General features: G+C 37.6%; 1 protein-coding gene across 7 annotated transcripts in view; it reads left to right on the top strand.

The window, feature by feature from the left end:
• The window catches only part of LOC126248617 (cAMP-regulated phosphoprotein 21), a 1,051,584-nt gene that overhangs the window by 878,336 nt on the left and 155,625 nt on the right, over positions 1 to 17,623 (top strand). For all 7 annotated transcript variants that reach the window (XM_049949775.1, XM_049949778.1, XM_049949781.1 and 4 more), the window contains one exon: positions 14,272 to 14,423. In XM_049949775.1, coding sequence (XP_049805732.1) covers positions 14,272 to 14,423 — 152 coding nt within the window. The remainder of the gene's footprint in view (positions 1 to 14,271; positions 14,424 to 17,623) is intronic.

A 17,623-nucleotide genomic window follows, 5' to 3' on the forward strand; every position in this document is an offset into this window, starting at 1 on the left:
GCCTGAGTAGCTTTTTGCAGTTGACAAAAGCTTCACAGTTTAACTGAGCATCTAGATTGGTAGCTGGAATTCATCTCATTTATGATGGTGGGATAACATCTCCAGTGACCAACAACTATCCAGACCAATCTTTGTTATGGGTATTTGTTTGACTAGTTTTGTCACTGTAGATATCTGATCTTTATATATGATCTTCCACAGGCTGTGACTAATTGTGATGCCTGTAAGAAGTCTCAGCCAAGACTACATTCTGCTAAAATGACAAAGTCAAAGACCTATGGCATCTCATTGGCAGTTATTGCAATACACATAGCAGTCAGCTGGACATATTTCCCATTTGTGATGTTCAGTACAGATCTGTTTTCTTGAGCTGGCAATGATAAGCATTGACGTTACAGGAAAAGAAGCCCCTGAGTCAACTACAACCCAAACATGTTGGTCATGAATAATGATGTCTATGAGGGTACCTGATATCTTGGTAACTGTGTTCCACGAAGAATTTCCATCTGTGTCATCCTCACCGGCATAGCTGGTTGCCTCATTTAGTTTTCCTGAATTCAGCAGCTAGATGTGTGGCCACTACTTCTGTATGGCAATAAGGAGCAGCTATGTTATCTTAAGGAGTGATGTCTTGCCAGGTGCAGTAATGAGCTTTGTCCCACAGGTCAACTATAATTGTATGCAGTTGACTATTGTAATAGTTGATGTCTTGCAGCATAGCAGTTATCAGTAAGTTGCCATTTTCTCTGTGGCATGTTCTGTCATATCAGATTCACAGTTTGGCCTTGGGGTGAAAGATTTTGTATGTAAGACTTTATTGTATCCACATGACCTTGGACCCTGCCCATAAATCATTCTTCTGCTAATTAGATTTGCTGCTGATTATTACCAAATATTTGTTTCAATTCGAGCTGGAATTTCTCCCTGCTAATAAACTCCTCTTCATTACTTTCAAACCACTGCTGGGTTGTACCATCCATGTAAAAGTACACATTTGCTGAACACATAATGTCAATCCATCTGTTGTGTGTGATACTCAGTTGAATCCTTTCAGCTATTTCATCTGTTTCTGATCAGCATGTCTGAAAGACACTCTTGGATACTTGATGTCCAGCTTGGATACTGCAGTTTTGGAATCCATTGGTTTCTTGAATATTCAAACCTTGGGAACAATGTACTGCTTGTATTCCAGTTCCTGTCCTTGTAGGCAATGGATTTTATATTGCCTAATTGGAACTATAGTGATGATGTTTGATGTGCCTGAAGTCTGCACCAAACAATTCACAAAAATAAGTACAACCAAGTCTAAATCCAATAGCAGGGTTGTCATTAAAATTAACACTTAGTACTGGAAGTTCATTTCTTACAAACACCAATGTACAGACAATAGCAAAATGCACTTCTGCAGTACACAAACATTACAAACTTATGAAATTTTGAGAACACTTCAGAAATGATGAATACTAAATAACAAATAACTGCTGGTGGTTTGGCTAGAACTGGTGACCTGAGCATGCCATCTACTGATTTCTGTATATCATTTCATGCAACACATATCATGGCAATACTCCAAAGAGCCATTTAAATTGCTGTGTATAAAAGTTCATTTACAATTATGCTTTGGTCTTGCATATATACTTCTTCATTAAACAGAGCTGACATCATGTTACCCAGTGAATGCTATTCCATGGGACAACAATCACACACATGAACAACTACACATTGCAGCTTACTCTACCAATTAAATGAACGAAAACTGCTCTGTTCCTGTTATCTTCTGCCCGAGTTTCACATAATTCATTTTCAGTAGAAACAGTAATATCTTTTTGTTTCCACAGTTGCTCCATATTATGTTTGTCCTGATATCATAATTTTGCATAGTTAGTACATTAGGTACTTGACATAATGATTTTGAGTTTTACACTGCTTTTAATAGTGATATTGCCAGTGGAATACTAATCTTTAACATTCTTTCCTTCCATCCAGTTTTTCTTACAAAATCTGCGAACATTGTTCCCCAAATGTATCTCAAATTCAAATTTCTTGATTAAGATCACCATCCCAAATGGCTGTCCACCAGAAATTAAAATGAAGAACTTAAGGAACAGGACTACACTAGCTGCTTTACAACACATGAGACAGAAAGCATGTTTCTTTTCACAATGATAATATAAATAACATTTTCCATTATGCATTCTCCTTTGTGTCATCAACATTTGCTTTCAGTTTTTCATTTATTTTCTTATTGCACTCATTGTAGATTCACCAACATGAAAAATTTTCTCGGGTTCTGATAATTGTTCAAATTTAGTCAAATAACCTATTGTTCCCACATCACTAGTACATCTCACATGTTTGCATTTAAAGCATTTAAGATAATTTTAAATTTTTACCAGTAAATTTATTTTTGCAATGCACAAATCTAATAATTGTGTGACTTTTTATTTGACTTTGGTACCACTGATGCTAAAGTTTCTTCTTTCCCCAAAAGATTATGTTGCTGGTGACATGTTTCATAAGATGCCAATACAGCAGCCATGTTTTAAAAGTTATTTTTGCCCATGGTGCTTGTTGCAGCAAATCATATGCTTCTAACAATGTATCCCGGAACTTCACCATTTATTTATTTATCTGTCTTGAAAGGAGGATATAAGATGAACATCAACAAAAGCAAAACAAGGATAATGGAATGTAGTCAAATTAATTCGGGTGATGCTGAGGGAATTAGATTAGGAAATGAGACACTTACAGTAGTAAAGGAGTTTTGCTATTTAGGGAGTAAAATAACTGATGATGGTCAAAGTAGAGAGGATATAAAATGTAGACTGGCAATGGCAAGGAAATCGTTTCTGAAGAAGAGAAATTTGTTAACATCGAGTATAGATTTAAGTGTCAGGAAGTCGTTTCTGAAAGTATTTGTATGGAGTGTAGCCATGTATGGAAGTGAAACATGGACAATAACTAGTTTGGACAAGAAGAGAATAGAAGCTTTCGAAATGTGGTGCTACAGAAGAATGCTGAAGATAAGGTGGGTAGATCACGTAACTAATGAGGAGGTATTGAATAGGATTGGGGAGAAGAGAAGTTTGTGGTACAACTTGACTAGAAGAAGGGATTGGTTGGTAGGACATGTTTTGAGGCATCAAGGAATCACAAATTTAGCATTGGAGGGCAGCGTGGAGGGTAAAAATCATAGAGGGAGACCAAGAGATCAATACACTAAGCAGATTCAGAAGGATGTAGGTTGCAGTAAGTACTGGGAGATGAAGAAGCTTGCACAGGATAGAGTAGCATGGAGAGCTGCATCAAACCAGTTTCAGGACTGAAGACCACAACAATAACAACGACAAGAAAAGAGTCACCCAAATGACATAAATTTCGTGCAAACCAAAGAAGTTCCTAGAATTATGCTAAATGTGTTGCCAAACTGTTGTCAGCTTTTTGTATTCTGTGAGCTGCTTTTTCTGATTACTGCAAAAAACAATATGAACTTGATTCTGGTTTCTTCTGCAGACTGTCATGCAGTCAGCAGCACCTTCACACTGCATTTTGGAAATCAAACTACAATTTGTCTCATTCTTCTTTATCTGAGTTTTTAACCAGCATCTTGTACTTTAATCACCTTTCAGTTCTGGCTCACTCTGAAAGTAAATTTGCCTTCACGATGTTTGTGTACAAACCTCTCACAGTACTGTACAATGCAACACAATCTTTATTCAAGTGTCAAATTTTTTGGCTTTTTGTAACTTCTCAACCTTGAACATAAGTACTTGCTGCCAGGAGGTGCTGCCCATCATCTTGCGCACGCATGGTGCTCTGTCCGTGGTGTATAAAGGTTTCCATCATTGTGGCTGGAATTCAGTTCCAGCAAGGCAGTGAATGAGCATTAACTCACCTGCAGATGATGGCCAGCTGGTCCGCCAAAATATTGTGTCTGGACAACAACATGATCCAGCAGCAATCCTGTGAAGAATATCAGCGTTGAACATATCTATTTTCTTTTGCTGAAGTGATGGCATTTCACAAAGTTTCATGTTAGTTCAATTCACAAATACATTGTTACATGCTTTTTCTGTGTTAAAAATGCACTACTTACAAGGTATTTTTTCTGATGTGCAGTACAAAATGCACATTGAACATTTTTCAAGATAACGTGTGAGTTGACCACACAGTTGTTACTCTGTTGGTTTAAGAAGGAAGACATTGATGCAATTCAGTGGCAGGCTGCTAGGTTTGTTAGAAGTAGGCTCAGTTAACACACTGGCATTATGGAGACGCTTTGTGCACTCAACTGGGAATCACTGGAAGGATGACAACATTCTTTTTATGAAAAAATATTGAGAAAATTTAGAGAATCCTTATTTGAAGCTGTCTGCAGAACAATTATACTACTGCCAATATACATTTTGCATAAGGACCACAAAGATACAATGAGAGAAATTAGAGCTCATACGAGGGCATATAGATAGGTTATTTTCCCCTGCTCTATTTGCAAGTGGAACAGGGAAGGAACTGAGTATTAGTGGTACCTAGTTCACTTTACCCTTCAATGCATAGTGACTTGCAGAGTGTGTATCTAATTGTAGCAGTTGTAGATGCAGAACCATACTGTGTTACAATTGTGATGTTAAAGCATATTTAGACATCTTGTTTTGTTTCAGTACACAGTTGCACAAAACATTAGGAGTGCCAAAACATGAACTAGCATATGCTAGCAAAAATAAATAAACTTATTTAGTTATAAAATATATTTACTCATAATGTATTGGTGGCTTCATTAAAGTTCTTGAATTAGTTCTCTCACTACTCTTGTGACCATAGGAAATGATTCTATCTGGAGATAAAAGTAAACTTCCATTTACGACAGAAATAGTCTATCCTCTCCTTGGCAGTACCAGTCTTGGTCGACACAAAGATGAAAATCTAACTGTATTTTGGATGGTATCTTTTCATTGATGTAGATAACACCATATTTATGATGATGTTAATGCAAGCAATTTATTCTTGTGAAGTTCACTTATTAACTGCTGTGACCAGTTTTTACTCTATAAAAGTTAATTATTTCAAGTCTACCTGCCAGCACTCATGATTAGATCTTGAAATAACTTCTTTTGTTGTGGTGCCAAACAGTGTTCCTGTTTACGCAAAAATATCACAGTTCTCATTTATCACAACACAATTCAAATTTAGCACAGCCCTTAAGTAATTTGCTAAAGACAATTACACTTTCGTATTTCATTTAAGACAGTCCAGAACACAAATCAATGAGTCCAACACAATTTAATCCAGTGACAATGTTAGTTCACAGTACTTGTTGATCACATCACAACTCAGTCACAATGTTCATTAATTAGAGGTGCTGTAATTATGTGAGAGTTTGTACACTTTATAGTTCTTGGATTTTGCACTGAACAGAGTGTTTATTCCTGTGTGCAGATAAACATAACTGTGATTTGTCAAACAGTGAGAGTGCCTTTCACATAAATGTTACCTGCTCACTTTCAAACTGTGTACTGGCTATTTTGAGTGTTGTCTGACTACTTAAAAGCTGGAATAAAAACAAACTGTCGTTTTGATAGGTACATGATGCTATGAAATTTGGCTATGTTGGAATTTACTGTTTTTGATGACATACAGGAATTGGTAGAATTTTGGCCAATTACAGAAGCCCAAGAGAAAAAGATGGAAGTGGAAGAAATGAGAATGTTAAGGTGGATGAGCGGGGTGACATGAAAGGATAGACTAACAAATGAATGCATCAGGGGAACAGTGAAAGTGGGGCCCATATGGAAGAAGATCCAAGATAGAAGGCTAAGATGGTATGGACATATGCAGAGGAGAGGGGAGTACTACGTGGGGAGAAGAATTGAAGACCTAGAAATTGAAAACCAAGGAGAAGTGGAAGACCAAAAGTGAGATGGAAGGACAAGGTAGCAGGGGACCTAGGGAGAAAGGATGGCTCAGAGAAGAAGCAGTGGATAGACATTTATGGAAGAGAAGGATCCAGCAAAGCAATGCTGACCTCACATGACGTGGGAAAAGACTGAGATGGTGATAATGATGAGGAGGAATGTGATGAGGATGGGAATTGTCTGCAATGGAGAGGAAGACTAGACTGATTTCGCAGCTGAAAAGCCACACATTTGGTGGCATTAATTCTCTCTGTGCCTCTGACCACAAACAGAGATATGTATTTTTGTCCATGCACCATGAGGCATTCTCAAATCTTCCCTCTCTACCACACAACTGGTCACTTTTCGTGATATTCCTATAAATGTCCAAGCTTCTAGATTCCTAAATATGTGATGAAAATCATAATCAAAGTTAAAACAATATTCATCTCTCAGAAGTGTAATCCTCCATTCATGTGTCAGCCAATAATGATGTTTCTGACGCCACAGCCAAAACATTATGATCACTACCATCATGACATAGGATGCCACCTAGTGGCATTGCAGGAATGTGATGCATTGGCAAAAGTATGTAAGCGGAGCAGGCATGGATGGGGGATCACCCTAGTGAAGATATTAGCCACAAATGGGGAAATTCAGTGAGATAAGTGACTTTGACAAAGGGCAGATTATTATTATGCAGAGCCTGTGAAGGAGTATCTCCAAAATGGTGAAGCTGGTCAAATGTTCACATGCTTTTATTGTGAGCATCTACGGGAAGAGTTATAAGGACAGTGAAACTACCATTAGGCATTAAATAGTGGGATGTTCACAACTGTTCACAGAATGTGGGCTTCAGAAACTTGTCTGCTCTGTAAAGTAGGATAGATGGTGATCTGTGGCATCTCTGCCAAAAGAGTGCTTGCACAAGTATTTTGGAGCACACCATTCATTGTAAATTGATGAGCATGAAGCACCACAGCAGACCATCCCTACATGTTCACATGTTGACCTAACATCATCAATGACAATTGCAGTGGCACAGGTCCATCAGGATTCGACCATCGGTCAGTTGGTTGTTTCCCCTTTTGTTTTTTCCTACAAGGACCAGTGAATCATACTACAAGTGTTGCTGTCCAAGGTAAAGGATTCCTGTCAAAATTTGCTTCCCCTAGAAATCTCGTCAGTTCCTGGTAATTGGAAGGCCTAGGTAGTGCTTGAAAAATTCTATACGTTCCTGTCTGGGGTGGATATCTGCTGATTTACTAGGTGGTCTAGGAAAATGACTTCTGGTTGTCAGAAATGGTATTTGTGTTCATTTATGACTATGACAAGTAGTTCTAGTTGATTAAATACCTTGCAGAGGTGTTCCTTGTGTTCATTTGGGGGGGGGGGGGGGGGGGAAGCTGAGAAAACTATGATGTCATATAGGTAAGAAAAAGAAAATTGAAATTTGATAAATAGCTTATCAGTGAAGTTCTGACAGGTTTGCATAGCATTTTTTAACCTGTAGGGCACAAAGAAAACTTGTAGGGTCCAAACAGGATGATTACAGCCACTTTTGGCCCATCTCTGCTCATCAAAGGAATTTACAAATATACTTTCTTGCAGTCTGTTATGCTCAAAATGGTGGCACATGCCAACACATGTGAACTGTCTTGGATATTCAGAATTGGATACTTAAAGTGTATTTTATGTGCATTCAGAGCCCAATAACCCCGCAAAGTCTTTATGAACCATCCTTTTTCAGTATTAAATTTGTGGATGAGGCCAATGAACTGTCTGCTAGCCACACTATTTCTTCATACAGCAGCTCATATGTCCCAGTTTTAGCCACATGAAGTCTTGTCTGCTGCTACGCACCACACTTTAAAATGCACCACTGATTCAGATGTAATGTGTATATGATGTACAGTATCATGTTTCACTCCCAGCTGTGAACCCTGTCTACAGAGTGATTGTTTGGTATAAGTATCATGCAGTGGTGGCACTTACACACTTTGATTATGGCACTGACCAATCTGAACATACCGTGAGGACTGTGGCTGTTGCTCTTGGCATGATGTGCTCAAATGTGGTTGCTGCAGTGGCTGCTGTGATGTACGATGTTTCTTTTGATGCTGAAGTGTGTAGTGCTGTAGCTGTTCATGTTGTAGTTTCACGAGATATGCTTGCGTCTTGCATAGTTCTTCTTCTACTGTGTGTACTGAAGTTATAAATGCTGCATTCTCCTCTCATAGTTTAGCTCTTTCATGCTTGACTGCTTTGTATTTTGCGATTACATCTGAGAGTACATGGTACAATTTGCCTGTGGAAGGAGAAATTTGTACATTCAGTGCATGAAGTTCTTCCTTGAAATCAGGATATCTGTGTATAACTTCACTTGCAGTGGTTTGCTTAAGTACTTTTGTCATTGCTTAAGTACTTTTGTCATTAGATATGACTCAAGGTGAAAATGTTGAAGGAAATCAGCTCCTATGATCAGTTCATACACATTTGCTATTATGAACTGCCATGTGCACTTTGTTGCCAGTCTGTGATCTACCATTAATTTGACAGTTATGATTTGCTCCACTGGTGTGTCATTAACTGCTCTCTGTGAGAAGGTCCTGCTTTTGATGATCGTGTTCTGCCTGATATGACACTGACTGCCGATCCTGCATTCACTAAGAACTGCTTCTTTGACATGTGAGTTGGGTGTCACATGTAGGAATAGCCAAACTGGTTTAGTGTCATTGTGTAGGCATCTTGATTTCATTGGGCAGTCATGTGTGCCTATTATGGGCTGCCTTCATATTCTGGGAACTGGCAAGGAGCTGAACATTTCTACACTCCGCTGCAGAAGCATGTGTTAAACCAGCAATGACAAGGGCATGCCCCTGCATCATCTGTCACGTTGCTACTGTTTACAGTTGGAGAGTGGGTCACACATCTGAAGATCAATGTCCTGTGGTCAGTTGCTGTTAGCAGCACTCGTGCTGGCCCAGTGTCCAGTGTCATTGCACAGTCATGGCTGCCATGGTGGAGTGGCTGGCTTAACTCTGCCAGAATGCATAAAGTCTGTCTGCCAAATTTAGCTTAATATAAGTCAGGTCCTGTCCCCTAAAAATTAGCATTAACTGTAGTTGGAGAGGTAATCGTAGCATCGAAACAGACCACAGTACAACTTCTAGCATCTCACTAGGGTGCGCTGTTGCTTGCAGATATTGCCAAAATTGCAAAAATGTCTGTGGACCACTCTTCTTTTCATACAAAGCTTCACATAGCCATTGTCACAGTATTTCAGTGAAGCATTGTAGGAGGCCACCTATAGCTGCCTCATATCTGCTGATAACGTGTGGTGCACTCATGATGTCATTAATCAAATACACATACTCGGGAGATGTTGCTCGATAATGCTGTGGATTTTGATGAGTCCTCTATAATTATGTGGCTTTGTAGGATCACTTTTTGCAATGTGGAACTATGTGGCTACATGGTCGAGCTGGAAAACTGATAGTTTAGGAATCAGTCTATAATTTTAATTAATATGGTTTTTATACTGGTTGCTGGTGAGGAGGAAAGTTAGTTATTAGTATTTTATTAATGATCTCATTCATAAGCAGCCATATCACAGCCATCACAGTCGCTCAAGAAAGCTATAATTAAGCTTTACTTGTTTAATCAGAATCGGATGATGACTCTCCTTGTCCGCAGTCTCGATGATTTGAAGCGATCTGCAATCCTGTGTAAATATAATGTCTTGGTTTTCTTGCATTGCGTAGTCAGTCGGGAAACCTCAGATCAAGCAGAAAGTTTGCTTTGATAGAGTTTAATTATCTGATGAAATAATGGAGCTCTTGGATCTAATAATTGCAGGTTCATTTCCAATTCATCGGAATTTCCCTTCTGATTACCAACGAAACAACACCTCTGTGCAAATTTCCAATTAGAGAATACATGTATAATGAAATTCCTTACACACCTTTGATGTAAATGCTCAGTATATATTGTCTTGACTAGCATACAATATATTTTCCATCTCTTTCTTCCAGTAATCTCGATAGCAAAATTACAATTATTCAATGCGGCTATTCGGCATGGAGAAGATCCTAGAAGTCCTCTCAACACACCAGAGAGAATATTACAAAGAGTAATTATGTGCTCATGGAATAGTAATAGTACTGTACTACTCTGTGCATTGATTCTGCGAGTATATAGATGGTCAAGTAGGAAATGTAATTCACTCATAGAATTGTGCAGGGATAATTAGTAGAATATAAAGAGATACTAGAAGTCTATGTCTGAACTAAACTCCACAGGTATTATGCCCCTGTTGCACATGCACAACCTTGGTAGATGAAACCTTGTTAGGTATTTGTGGTGTGGAAAGAACTAAGGTACACATTTTGTGCTCAGCTTGTTGGGCTGCATAATTACAATGGGCTGGCATATCCAGTGACTTGTGCAGATGGACATGATAATGTGTGTGAGTGTCTGTCATAAGAAACTGCTGGAATAAAGTCTTATTGCTCCAGTGCACAATGACTGTGTGGCGTATAATCACTGAATAAGTCTTGTTGTTGAGGGTATTGTTCACATCCACCAATACCATTGAAAATGTTGGTCACACAATACATCAGAATTGCATTTTCATTTATTAGACTTGCATCTGAGCATGTGAAAATGCTTTGCAGATTGCACTCATGATCATTGTTTTACAAGGTAACAAATACACTGTGCTCTGGGGTCACCACTATAGCTACAGCCACAGGGAAGTTAAAAGAATTACATAAACCTGAAAAGATGGTTGACAAAAGACACTTTATTGCTAATAACACTGCACAAGCTAGAAGCACATGTTTACAATTCTACAGTCAGAGTCAAACAGCTGGAAGCAAAGAATGTCTGTATTAACCCCACCTTAGGCAGACATCAGAGAGATTGCTTTGTCAGAAGCTTTACATTTGTAATGTTTTTTCCTTCACATTCTTAGCTTTCAAACACTAATTATAACATTTCCAAAATTTTACATGATAAAATATTTGAAGAAACTGTTTTTATTGCCACACTTGAAAGCAATAAGAGTTTGGGGAACATTAATACTATTTCTATTATGAAATGCATTATGAGTTGATAGGTTAATGAATCTAGGTGACATATTTTCAGCTTTATAATCTCATGTGGAATATTACTGTGAAGCAATTCACTTTTCAGAATGAAAGTTTCCATTGCATAAAATTGCACCACAAGATGAACATACCTAATCACTGTGTAAAGAAATTAATATAGAAATAAACATTTTCAGTGTTGTTTCACGTTACATGTATTAATCAAATGTGATATTAACCTCTGTAGTACCAACAATATTTATTGTTTTTGATGAATTTGTCTACCAGACTGTATGATGGTTTTAATTTTTTTGAGTTAAACTTAGCTATGGAGAAAAATACTAGTACTAGTAGATACAACTTTTCATGCAAATGTCATAGTCAGTTCTTTCTGCTCTGGGCCAGTATCGCTTTAAGAAGAATATTGTTAATAAAAGTTGAAACAATTAACGAATTTCATTAGTTTAGACAAAAAATCTTTTAGCCAGTCTGCAACCATGTTTAGCTCAATAATACACTCTTGTCTTGGTTGCTATATTTTATTATTATTATTGCTCTTGATTACACATTTTGCTTTAACACCATTTTCAGAGCAAATCTGTTGTACAGAGAAGTAACATTAAAAGTATGGGACAAACTTTTATATAACCATTGCTTAGAATAATTGTGGTGATACTTAATGGATACATAGTATCTAGTCAGAGTGTAAAGCATCTTAGTCAACATCAGAATCCAAACTGGATCCCACTGTGCAGTGCATCATAAAGTAAACATGTTCAGCCACCAGGCAGCAGTAGTGAACAAAAACATATAAACCACTCCATCGGGACCATCCGACCGCCGTGTCATCCTCAGAGGAGGATGCGGATAGGAGGGGCATGGGGTCAGCACACTGCTCTCCCGATCGTTATGATGGTATTCTTGACCGAAGCCACTACTATTCGGTCGAGTAGCTCCTCAATTGGCATCACGAGGCTGAGTGCCCCCCGAAAAATGGCAACAGTGCATGGCGGCCTGGATGGTAACCTATCCAAGTGCCGACCATGCCCGACAGCGCTTAACTTCGGTGATCTCACGGGAACCGGTGTAACCACTGCAGCAAGGCCATTGCCAGGTGAACAGTATATAGAAAATATAATTTCCCGCATTAATGTTTAATGTGAAACAGTTATTCCCCTCCTTAAACATTCTAATCACAGCAAAAACATATAATATTCTTAAGTCATTTTACAGTGGACACTATTGTGCATTGAAAGTTGTGTGACGTGAACCATGTGATGCTGCATTTACAATTTTTTTTTTTTTTTTAAGAAACAAGCCTGTAGTTGTTACATGTGCAGAAAAATTGTCTGACTGTAGTATTAACACATAACTATAGCTAACAATACTACATTTATAGAGGAACATGAAGAGGGAACTTTATTTTTAGACCAGGAGAGGAAAGAAATCGTATATATGGCAACTTAGATGTGGGCTCATATAAAAAACAATGATGACAGTGATAACACAATGATAGTAATAACAGTAAAAACCATTGACAATAAAAGACACTGATTACAGTAATGACAGTGAGTAATACTGACAGTGATTCTGAGGGATTTAGATTAGAAAATAAGATACTTAAAGTAGCAGATTATTTTGCTATTTGGGCAGCAAAATAACTGATGATGGCCAAAGTAGAAAGGATATAAAATGTAGACTGGCAATTGCAAGAAAACCATTTCTGAAGAAGAGAAATTTGTTAACACTGAACATAGATTTAAGTGTTGGGAAGTCTTTTTTGCAGGTACTTGTACGGAGCACCACCATGTGTAGAAGGGAAACATAGACAAGAAACATTTTAAACAAGAAGAGAACAGAAAATTTTGAAATGTAGTGCTACAGAAGAATGCTGAAGATTAGATGGATACCTCATGTAAATAATGAGGCTGCACTGAATAGAATTCATGACACAACTTCACTAAAAGAAGGGATTGATTGATACGACACATTCTGAGACATCAAGGCATCACCAATTTAGTACTGGAGGGAAGTATGGGGGATAAAATTTGTAGAGGGAGACCAAGGAATGAGTACAGTGGACATATTCAGGAGGATGTAGGTTGCTGTAGTTATTTGGAGATGAAGAGTCTTGCACAATATAGAGTAGCTAGGAGAGCTGCATCAAAGCAGTCTTCAGACTAAAGACTACAACACAACAATATAAGTAATATGTATCTAACTACCTCACCAGTTGCACAACTTAAATTTCCTTTTTATGTAGTAAACAACATCTTTCATTTCAAAAAATGTAGTTTCATCAAAAGGGTAAGTTCATCAAAGATTTAATTACAAAGCTTTGTGCCACAAATTGTTCCTTGTGGCCTCGTTTTGAATTACAGGGTATCTTCGTATACCTCTTGGATGCAGTACACATCTGAGTAATTGACAGAAAATCAACTGAATGGAAGATACTAGTGATTAACCAGCTCTCTCCAGTCACTTTTACTTTAACACTGAATACTGAAATATTATTCTAGTATATCCCAAAGACAGACCTCCCGTCAACAAGAATAACAAGGCAATTCTTGAAAATGAATCATGCTGATAAAGTGATATATTTGAAACACTTCTAAAATGAATGTGGCATATACAGAATGGTGGCTAAAACTTCATTTCAATAACAGTGAGATGTCATTCGCAAATTTAAGTGTGTGTATATCAGACAGGTCAACAAGAAACAGAAATGCTATACTTTTAGAAATACATAAGAAACTTAAGTCCATTGAGGTAATAATTGAACACCTATGCATATATTGAAAGTATTCGCCACAGTGTGATAAACTTTTAGTAGACTGCTAAACTTTTAGTAGACTCTTATATCATACACAGTAGATCACATGATGAAGTAGTTTCAGAATCATGAAATAATTTTTACTTTGTTATATTACATGCATGTTACATTAAGCATAATTGCAAAATCTGTAAACTGTTGGGAATATGATGAAGGTAACATGAATCTTATTCATTACCTCCCTCAACATCACTGAAATGCTAATGGTTACAATGTTGGATAAGATTTCAGGACATATGACATAGAAAAGATATTCATAAATAATGCCCCACTTAGCTGATTAGTAGGGTATTTATATTAAAAGAAAGTAATGTAATTTTATCAGAAACTACTTGAGTATATGCATATGTTATTTGATCTGTTTTTGACTTTTGTAATACAATGTCCATTTTGTTAATTACATCAACAGTGCAGCACAAGAATTTTAGTTATAATAAATTATTTGAAACACTTTCAGATTCAGGAAGCAGTAGTATGTCTTCTCGCCTAAGCCCATCAAGTTCAGGTTACAAGTCACAGTCACAGCGCTCTGATGTAACACTGTCAGCAACACCTTCTCCAACAGCCACTCCAGCTGCACAGTTCACTTCAGTTGCTTCACCAGTAAATGTGAGTACCATGTATCCACTGTGTGAAAAGAAGCTACTTTGTTGTAATATTAACTGCTGTAACATGCTTTTAAGCTAACAACATACAAATTATAAATTAAACATAATTTCAGTCACTGTTCATAATATCTACATGTTTTTATAGTAGTTCTGACTTTGGGACTCATCATTCTAGATATAGGTTTTTAGATATTATGGTTTATTGTTTTTTTCAGAACTGATACAATAATTTGCAAAAAAATTGAAACAAATAAATAATTGCACCCACTTAATGGTAATTTGTTTGAACAAAACAAAGTGAAACAAATTTGAAATATCAAACTCTTGAGACAATAGTACTAAGGCATGTCCATTCTTCAAATAAGAACTTCAGTTGAATGAATCTCAACAAAAAAATATGAGGGACTAAAATTTCTGGCAATATGATTATGGCATGTAAATATAGAATCAAGATCAAATTTTTGCCTTGAAAGCTCAGAGGATGTACTGTCCTAAATATTTCATAAAAGACTCATACACATCATTACCAAAAATTCATAGTTTTGTAATCCTCACTTTAGGGCCAACCACCATTATTTAACACAAGTAAACTTCTGTAACAACGGATGAAAATTGTCTGCTAGTCCATAAACCATATAATAGTAATAGTTCTTGCTATAAATATCATAGGTAATAGCTCCAGATAGAAATTTATTACATGAGACCAAGCACTACTTGGTTCTGCACATATATGGAAATTGTAATATTAATCCCAGTTCCACTTAAGACCACTTAAGTTATTTTGTGGTGGAAACTGCATGTACATCAACTGAAGCACTGTACAGCATATGGCTAATTGGTCTAGGTAAAGAGCAATGGTCATTATAGTTCACTGGTAGAGGAAGTCAGCCACTACGTGGTCATACATCTGTCCACTATGGAAGTTCACATGACTGGCATGTGATATCACTAGCTTTTATGCCACTGGCACCATTGTCAGATGTGGGCTATGTTGTCAGAGGCAGACATCATACTGGAAGTGGGAGAAAGAGTCCATGATGATTAACCACATGCACCCCAAGGAAGTGCCTGTGAAGTCATCATGAAACTGGTCCCAAGGCTACATCAGCAGTGGACATGGAGAAAATAACTGTGGTGGGGTGGGATAGTGTGCCTGACAAACAGCATACTCTCAAACCACACATGCAACATTGTCATAAATACAAAGTCAGCTGATGTAGTGGCATGCCAGTTGCTTCATTCTGAAAATCCTGTAGTAGACTTGAGGAAGGATTTCGAGCTTCCGAAGTTGCAGGGAGGATCGCATCACCAACCACCACCATTCATCAGCTTGTGTGAGGAGCACTACACCTTGCTGAAACTAAATTTGGTGCCACCAATGAAAAATAACTCAAAGGGCTGTGAATTCTGAACTGGAGAACTTGGTAGTCCAACCTCAATGGACAAATTTCAAGATTTGTTGAAGAAACAGGTCACACCTGGATACTGAAACAACATCCTGGGAATCTGTAAAAAACTCATCAAGCGATTGTTCCAGTTCTCTGTCTATTTGAAACCAGTCTCCTGATGGTCAAACTGAGGAAATGGGCCTTCCACATGTTGAGAAAGTGCATCCACATTTGAACAATGAGCAGGAAGGTGACGGGGAATGGAGTTTTGGAAACTGGTGAAATAGAGGGTCCATCAATGAAGGCAAAGACTGTTATGCTTTGGCAGTTTTTCCTTAGAACAAAAAAGTAAGAAGAGTGTTTTTTGGTTGTTAATAAGACCAGATTTTGAACATAAAAAATATATGAAATTTATAAACACCAAATATTATGGGCATAACTTCCTTTTTTTACCTGTGGGTAATTTTCTTGATCTGGAGTAAGTGTCTTTGATTTAAATGTGATTAGCCTTTCCATATCATCATCTAAATTATGAGAAAGAACAGCTTCACTGCTGTGTGGGGATGCATCTGTTGCCAATACAAATGACAGGTGGAATTGGTAAGTCACAAGGCAGCATACTGTTTGGAGGGCTGATTTTAATTTCTGAAAAGCCACAGGGCACTCTTCTGAACACTGAAAGGGGACTTCCTTTTTATGGTGTTGATTTAGAGGGTAGGCTATGAAAGCTACCTGAGGAATAAATTGTGGTTACTAATTTACTTGTTTTAGATCTATTTGAGGGTACTTTTGTGAGTTTGGGCATGGGCATATTCTGAATAGCATATTCTTTGGTGGTCTGAAGTCTCTCTTTGCTCAGGACATATTTTAACTGGCTGAAAGAAGGCACATAACGAAAAGTTGCATGTAAGGCTTTTCTGTGCAAGGGTTGCAAAAACCAGACATAAATTGTGCAAATGTTCTAGTGTCATGCAACCAGTGACCAGAATATTGTCAAAATAATTCACACAGTATGGAATCTCTGCAACAGTCTGTTCAAGAAACATGTTGAATATATTGGGGCCACTAGCCATGTTGGAAGGCAACTTGGTACACTGATACAGTATGAAAGATATATTGAAGACTAAAATCTTCCGTGTTTCTTCATCAAGAGGCAACTGAAAATATGCCTACACTATATTGGTTTTAGAGAAGTGTTTTCATTCTAAAATTTTTGAAAAATGTTCACCTGGATGAAGCAAATGATAAGAATCAATATCTGGTTGAACATGAATGGTTTGCTGAAAGTCTCCACACAACCAAAGAGAGACCCCGTATTCTAATAGTTAAGGCCACTGACAGTAGGAAATGAGGGATAAAACCTTTTGTTGTTCTTACATGTTGAGTTCAAACTTTGCCGCCACCTTAATGGCCCACAAATTTGGACAAGCTTTGCTAAATCTTGAACTTGGTATTGGCTTTAAGGCAATTTAATCCTGAAAATCAACTACCTTCACAAACCAAATGGCATTGTAAGTTGCAAGAAGGTGTATCAATGACTTCACAGGGTACTCACAAGCTGATGTAGTGCACTACATGATGTAACAAAAACCCAGATACAGAAGATGTGTCATGGCCAAAAATGATTTCAACCAACAGATCCATCACAGCCAAAAATAACAGTGTCCTAGGCATCTAATTATAAGTGACTGTCATTTGCACATGACCTAAAAGTGACACCTCATAGTGGCCGTATGCCTACAACTTTGACAGCACCTTGCTGAGTGAAAGACTGCTCACACTAAAGTGTATAGACTGGCAAATGACTGAGAAT

This window comes from Schistocerca nitens, chromosome 3 (assembly GCF_023898315.1).
Source record: "Schistocerca nitens isolate TAMUIC-IGC-003100 chromosome 3, iqSchNite1.1, whole genome shotgun sequence".
Taxonomy (NCBI): Eukaryota; Metazoa; Arthropoda; class Insecta; order Orthoptera; family Acrididae; genus Schistocerca; species Schistocerca nitens.